General features: G+C 46.0%; 1 protein-coding gene across 1 annotated transcript in view; it reads right to left on the minus strand.

Annotated features, from left to right (window-relative positions):
- LOC142943672 (calmodulin-regulated spectrin-associated protein 3-like) overlaps window positions 1-7,500 on the minus strand; it is a 20,068-nt gene that overhangs the window by 11,242 nt on the left and 1,326 nt on the right. The window contains exons 2-5 of the mRNA XM_076085322.1: window positions 2,983-3,260; window positions 1,810-1,950; window positions 871-957; window positions 718-753 (exon numbers count right to left, since the gene is read on the minus strand). Coding sequence (XP_075941437.1) covers window positions 718-753; window positions 871-957; window positions 1,810-1,950; window positions 2,983-3,260 — 542 coding nt within the window. The remainder of the gene's footprint in view (window positions 1-717; window positions 754-870; window positions 958-1,809; window positions 1,951-2,982; window positions 3,261-7,500) is intronic.

Consider the following 7,500-nt stretch of genomic DNA (forward strand, 5'->3'; position numbering starts at 1 on the left):
GGAGGAGGAGCAAAGGGGGCTAGAGGTGGGAAGTTCAAGATCACCCTGTTTGTTTGATTTTACTGATCACTTTAAAGGTCTGGATCTGGATCCAAAGATCTGGGTGTGACATGTTGACCCCTGATGATCAAGATCCTCAGACCTTCTGGTCTAGACCTTCTTCTTCTAAAGACCCCTGGTCTGTATGGACCCCCTGAAGAGATGAGGCTTCTCACTTCTTAGAAACCCATTTTAAAGACTAGATTTGATGTCATGTTGTCTTGTTACTATTTTACTTTATTCCACTTTACTTTACTTTACTTCATTTTATTTTATTTATTTATTCAATTTTTTGAAATTTGTATTTACTGTAATTTTTCATTTCAACTCATTTATTAATTTTATCTTTTATCTTGAATTTATTTTTCATTTTATTCAACATTATTATATATATTTTTTATTTTATTGTGTTGCTATTGTTTTATATTTTATGTTTTTAATTTTAATTTCTGAGTTTGTTCTTATTGTATCGATTTATTGTTTTATTGTTGTTGTTGTATCAAAAGCACTGTTTTAAAGGTGCTATATAAATAAAGTTATTATCAGTTATTAAGTCATGTCACCTCCCTCCTCCTCCTCCTCCTCCTCCTCCTCCTCCTCCGTTTGAGATGAAACTGATGACTGAATGTACCAAACTCAGAGAGGAAGAAGAGGAAGAAGAGGAAGATGGACACTTACGGGGACTAGCTTCCAGTACCAGCGGTTGGATTGACACTGCCAGTGAGCAAGGCATGACAGAGAACAGAGAAGTCCATGTTAGAAGCTTCAGAGACAAACCGTCATGCATGTGTGTGTTAGCGTGTGTTAGCATGTGTTAGCGTGTGTTTTTACCGTGTCCTGAGCCGTCTGCAGGTCTGTACATGTCTGAGACTTGGTGGGCTCTTCTTCTTCTGTGGTTTCTCTCAACTTCTGGTTCAGCTACAGGAAGTGAGAAGGATAGGTTTATTTTTCTGTGAGTTAACGCGGTGATTTAATAATCCTATTTAATTCTAATAATGATGTTCGTTAACGCTGGCTAGCACGGTTTGTTAGCTTGAAGCTCAGTAATCAGATAAGTGATGACTTGTTGGGATCATTTTCTATCGCCAGTGTTTCTGGGTCGAGTGAATAAAATCAGTGAACCTTTAATCAAACTACGTAAACAAAGGGGATTGTGGGTAGGTAAACTACATAAACAAAGAGGATTGTGGGTAGGTAAACTACATAAACAAAGAGGATTGTGGGTAGGTAAACTACATAAACAAAGGGGATTGTGGGTAGGTCAACTACATAAACAAAGAGGATTGTGGGTAGGTAAACTACATAAACAAAGAGGATTGTGGGTAGGTAAACTACATAAACAAAGGGGATTGTGGGTAGGTAAACTACATAAACAAAGAGGATTGTGGGTAGGTAAACTACATAAACAAAGAGGATTGTGGGTAGGTAAACTACATAAACAAAGAGGATTGTGGGTAGGTAAACTACATAAACAAAGAGGATTGTGGGTAGGTAAACTACATAAACAAAGGGGATTGTGGGTAGGTAAACTACATAAACAAAGAGGATTGTGGGTAGGTAAACTACATAAACAAAGAGGATTGTGGGTAGGTAAACTACATAAACAAAGGGGATTGTGGGTAGGTAAACTACATAAACAAAGAGGATTGTAGGTAGGTAAACTACATAAACAAAGAGGATTGTGGGTAGGTAAACTACATAAACAAAGGGGATTGTGGGTAGGTAAACTACATAAACAAAGGGGATTGTGGGTAGGTTTGGTGTTCTCACCCTGTTGACCCAGAAGAGCAGAGCGTTCTCCCACGGAGCCCCGACGCCCGTCTGCTCCGCCTCCGCCGCCATCGTCACGCTGCCCACCGCCTCTCTGGCCGCCAGCGTCATCAGGGCGTCGATGAGGGCGAGGTGGGCCTTCTGCAAGACGACACGATTTAACTCAACACATTTCACCCAGGACAGCAAAGATGAACTCTACGACAAAAATGACTATTTTATTTAATTTTATTTAGTAAATTCTTTATTTATTGAAAAAAATTATATATTTAATTTGATTTGATTTTATATTTATATTATTTATATTTATTTTATTTTATTTTTTTTGTATTTATTTGTATTTTATCTTATTTTATTTTATTTATTTATTGAAAAAAAATAATAATTTTATTTCATTTGATGTCATTTATTTATTTAATTTTTATTTATTTAATTTTTATTTTTAATACATATTTGTGAAGTCTTTGTTCTTATATCTTTTACACTAATATTTTCTACTTTACGAGGTAAAACTGCTAAATATCACTTTGTTTCCTTCTTCCTCGTTCCTACATTTCTTCTACCTTCCCTCCTTCTCTTCCTCCTCTCATTCTCTCCTTCTCTTCCTCCTCTCATTCCCTCCTTCTCTTCCTCCTCTCATCCCTCCTTTGTTCCCTTCCTTTCCTTGTTCCTTTCCCTCTACGACTCCTCCTTCCCTTGTACGGACAGAGAAGCATTTTAAACAAACAAAAGAACAATTGAACCTGAAAAAAATGTATTCAAACGAAAAAATAAGTTATATTATATTAAATTATTTTATATTATAATATAATTTAAATATATATATATATATATATATATATATATATAATATAATTTACATATTATAATTCTGATATGTTAATTATATTAACAATAAATAATAATGAATATTATTCTGGAATTGTTTTGAGTCGTTTTTTCACTTTCATTTATATTTTTCCGTTTCAATCTTTTTGATCACATTCAGATGGTATTTCTTTCAGAGAAGCATTAAAGGTGGTATTTCTTTCAGAGAAGCATTAAAGGTGGTATTTCTTTCAGAGAAGCATTAAAGGTGGTATTTCTTTCAGAGAAGCATTAAAGGTGGTATTGGCTATAATAATATAACAGACTTAATAAAGGGGCCGGAGGCACTAAGAAGCACAGACTCACCGTCTTGATGGGGATGAAGCTGAGGTCGTCCTCGGTGACGTCTCCGTCCTGGACCTTCGGAGTTAAACCTTTCTTCATTAGGAGCTGCAGCAGAGCCGAGTTGTCCGCCGGGGGCCCCTGCGCCGCCGGCAGAGAGACCCCGTGCGCCTGAGCCAGCAGTGCCTGAGCTCTGCAGTAGCTCTCCGGCGAGAGGAGCAGCGTGGAGACGGCCGGCTTCAGGTGCTCCTGTTCATACTGGTCCTTGTAGAGCGGCTCCCGGAGCTCCACTGGGACGTTTTCTGCAGGAAAACAGGGAGAGAGCTTTTTAAGACTGAGTGTAAGAAGAGGACGTTGTGATGTCTCTCAGTGGTTTGTGGACGATTTGAAGCCTCGAGTTCGGCATTGTGGCCGTCGCCATCTTGTTTTATTTGCAACCAGTGAACAGGAAGTGACCATATGTGGACTGAGGAGGAGTGACGTAGAGATGCCGTATACGTCTCTGGTAGAGACCTGTCAATCACTGTGTAGCCCCCTGTGTAACACGTGAAGCTTTGAAGAACCGGAGGTTGTCTCCTGGTTCACGTGTTCCTGAAAGAATGAATCCTATAAGTTTCCTCTCGCACCAGCAGCTTGTTGACATTTCTATTTTCTATTTAGTGAAACCAGCACATCTTCTGGAGGGATTGCTTTGACATGTAAGACATATTCATGGTGCCCAGAGGATTTATCCTAACGTCTGTTCATCAGGCTCCCTCTTCAGGTAAAACACATGTGACTCCTGCAGAGCTGAAGACAACTGCTGTTCTGACTTTAGAGCTAATTAGCACATGTTAGCATGCTAACACATTAGCATGCTAACATATTAGAGGAGAGAAGTCAAAGATGATACTTTCAAGTGGAGAGAAGTTCTCTTCTCTCACTGTGACAGGAAGTGACAGCGTCTGAGAAGATAATGTCATCGTCTGCATGAACACACAGTGTGTGTGTGTGTGTGTGTGTGTGTGTCTCCTCTGGCTGACCCATATTCTGTCTCGGGGGGGAAAGGATGATCCTGGAGAGGAGTCTTCATCTCGAGCTGTGACTCGTAATGAGAACGGCTCTACTTTATGAAACAGGCCTGCAGTGAAACCTGCACAGCATGACACCAGGTGGTGATTCTCTGATTCCTGTCAGTAAACAGAACAGAGCCGCGTCACATCTAAACCTGCGAGTTCACCGTGTTTGTGTTGTAAATATGGAAGCACTCAGTAAGGTGTAAGTATCTGCTCGTCCTGCTCGTCCTCTGCAGGTCTCAGCAGCCCACAGGAGGCGGGTCTATGAAGCCGTTCAGCCAGTTGATGATTAAAGATACAAACGTGTGACATACAATTTAGCCAATCAGCGTCCTCAAGTACATTCACGGGGCAGAATCTGCATCACCTGGATGTGCGCGTCCTCGTCAGGACGAGTCTCTACAGGCGAGCACGAGCACTGCTCCTCCAAGACCGTCTGAGGAGAAGCTGCAGAGAACCAGCTGATCCAGATCAGCCTGACCTCACAACCAGACTGCAGACCAGCGTGAGAGGGAAGCAGTACATCTACTCATGACTTATTATATTACTATCATATTATCCTGATGATGAACTTCTGTAGGAGCTGTACAGCAGACAGGCCTGTCCAGCTGGAAGCAGTCACGCTGATGACTTCAAACCACGAGGACGCATCCAGCACGGACAGGTAGGGAGTGAGGGAGGAGGAGGTAAGGAGACAAGAGAACACCAGGGTAGGGAGTGAGGGAGGAGGAGGTAAGGAGACAAGAGAACACCAGGGTAGGGAGTGAGGGAGGAGGAGGTAAGGAAACAAGAGAACACCAGGGTAGGGAGTGAGGGAGGAGGTAAGGAAACAAGAGAACACCAGTGTAGGGAGTGACGGAGGAGGAGGTAAGGAAACAAGAGAACACCAGGGTAGGGAGTGAGGGAGGAGGTAAGGAGACAAGAGAACACCAGGGTAGGGAGTGAGGGAGGAGGTAAGGAGACAAGAGAACACCAGGGTAGGGAGTGAGGGAGGAGGTAAGGAAACAAGAGAACACCAGGGTAGGGAGTGAGGGAGGAGGTAAGGAGACAAGAGAACACCAGGGTAGGGAGTGAGGGAGGAGGAGGTAAGGAAACAAGAGAACACCAGGGTAGGGAGTGAGGGAGGAGGAGGTAAGGAAACAAGAGAACACCAGGGTAGGGAGTGAGGGAGGAGGTAAGGAGACAAGAGAACACCAGTGTAGGGAGTGACGGAGGAGGAGGTAAGGAAACAAGAGAACACCAGGGTAGGGAGTGAGGGAGGAGGTATGGAGACAAGAGAACACCAGGGTAGGGAGTGAGGGAGGAGGTAAGGAGACAAGAGAACACCAGGGTAGGGAGTGAGGGAGGAGGTAAGGAAACAAGAGAACACCAGGGTAGGGAGTGAGGGAGGAGGTAAGGAGACAAGAGAACACCAGGGTAGGGAGTGAGGGAGGAGGAGGTAAGGAAACAAGAGAACACCAGGGTAGGGAGTGAGGGAGGAGGTAAGGAGACAAGAGAACACCAGGGTAGGGAGTGAGGGAGGAGGTAAGGAAACAAGAGAACACCAGGGTAGGGAGTGAGGGAGGAGGTAAGGAGACAAGAGAACACCAGGGTAGGGAGTGAGGGAGGAGGAGGTAAGGAAACAAGAGAACACCAGGGTAGGGAGTGAGGGAGGAGGTAAGGAGACAAGAGAACACCAGGGTAGGGAGTGAGGGAGGAGGTAAGGAAACAAGAGAACACCAGGGTAGGGAGTGACGGAGGAGGAGGTAAGGAAACAAGAGAACACCAGGGTAGGGAGTGAGGGAGGAGGTAAGGAAACAAGAGAACACCAGGGTAGGGAGTGACGGAGGAGGAGGTAAGGAAACAAGAGAACACCAGGGTAGGGAGTGAGGGAGGAGGTAAGGAAACAAGAGAACACCAGGGTAGGGAGTGAGGGAGGAGGAGACAAGGAGACAAGAGAACACCAGGGTAGGGAGTGAGGGAGGAGGAGACAAGGAGAAAAGAGAACACCAGGGTAGGGAGTGAGGGAGGAGGAGACAAGAGAACACCAGGGTAGGGAGTGAGGGAGGAGGAGGTAAGGAGACAAGAGAACACCAGGGTAGGGAGTGAGGGAGGAGGAGGTAAGGAGACAAGAGAACACCAGGGTAGGGAGTGAGGGAGGAGGAGGTAAGGAGACAAGAGAACACCAGGGTAGGGAGTGAGGGAGGAGGTAAGGAAACAAGAGAACACCAGTGTAGGGAGTGACGGAGGAGGAGGTAAGGAAACAAGAGAACACCAGGGTAGGGAGTGAGGGAGGAGGTAAGGAAACAAGAGAACACCAGGGTAGGGAGTGACGGAGGAGGAGGTAAGGAAACAAGAGAACACCAGGGTAGGGAGTGAGGGAGGAGGAGGTAAGGAAACAAGAGAACACCAGGGTAGGGAGTGAGGGAGGAGGTAAGGAGACAAGAGAACACCAGGGTAGGGAGTGAGGGAGGAGGAGGTAAGGAAACAAGAGAACACCAGGGTAGGGAGTGAGGGAGGAGGTAAGGAGACAAGAGAACACCAGGGTAGGGAGTGAGGGAGGAGGTAAGGAAACAAGAGAACACCAGGGTAGGGAGTGACGGAGGAGGAGGTAAGGAAACAAGAGAACACCAGGGTAGGGAGTGAGGGAGGAGGTAAGGAAACAAGAGAACACCAGGGTAGGGAGTGACGGAGGAGGAGGTAAGGAAACAAGAGAACACCAGGGTAGGGAGTGAGGGAGGAGGTAAGGAAACAAGAGAACACCAGGGTAGGGAGTGAGGGAGGAGGAGACAAGGAGACAAGAGAACACCAGGGTAGGGAGTGAGGGAGGAGGAGACAAGGAGAAAAGAGAACACCAGGGTAGGGAGTGAGGGAGGAGGAGACAAGGAGAAAAGAGAACACCAGGGTAGGGAGTGAGGGAGGAGGAGACAAGAGAACACCAGGGTAGGGAGTGAGGGAGGAGGAGGTAAGGAGACAAGAGAACACCAGGGTAGGGAGTGAGGGAGGAGGAGGTAAGGAGACAAGAGAACACCAGGGTAGGGAGTGAGGGAGGAGGAGGTAAGGAAACAAGAGAACACCAGGGTAGGGAGTGAGGGAGGAGGTAAGGAAACAAGAGAACACCAGGGTAGGGAGTGAGGGAGGAGGAGGTAAGGAGACAAGAGAACACCAGGGTAGGGAGTGAGGGAGGAGGAGGTAAGGAGACAAGAGAACACCAGGGTAGGGAGTGAGGGAAGAGGAGGTAAGGAGACAAGAGAACACCAGGGTAGGGAGTGAGGGAGGAGGTAAGGAAACAAGAGAACACCAGGGTAGGGAGTGACGGAGGAGGAGGTAAGGAAACAAGAGAACACCAGGGTAGGAAGTGGCGGAGGAGGAGGTAAGGAAACAAGAGAACACCAGGGTAGGGAGTGAGGGAGGAGGTGGTAAGGAAACAAGAGAACACCAGGGTAGGGAGTGAGGGAGGAGGAGGTAAGGAAACAAGAGAACACCAGGGTAGGGAGTGAGGGAGGAG

The sequence above is a fragment of the Anarhichas minor genome, unplaced genomic scaffold (genome assembly GCF_050575085.1).
Source record: "Anarhichas minor isolate MPS153535 unplaced genomic scaffold, ASM5057508v1 ptg000149l, whole genome shotgun sequence".
NCBI classification, from domain to species: domain Eukaryota; kingdom Metazoa; phylum Chordata; class Actinopteri; order Perciformes; family Anarhichadidae; genus Anarhichas; species Anarhichas minor.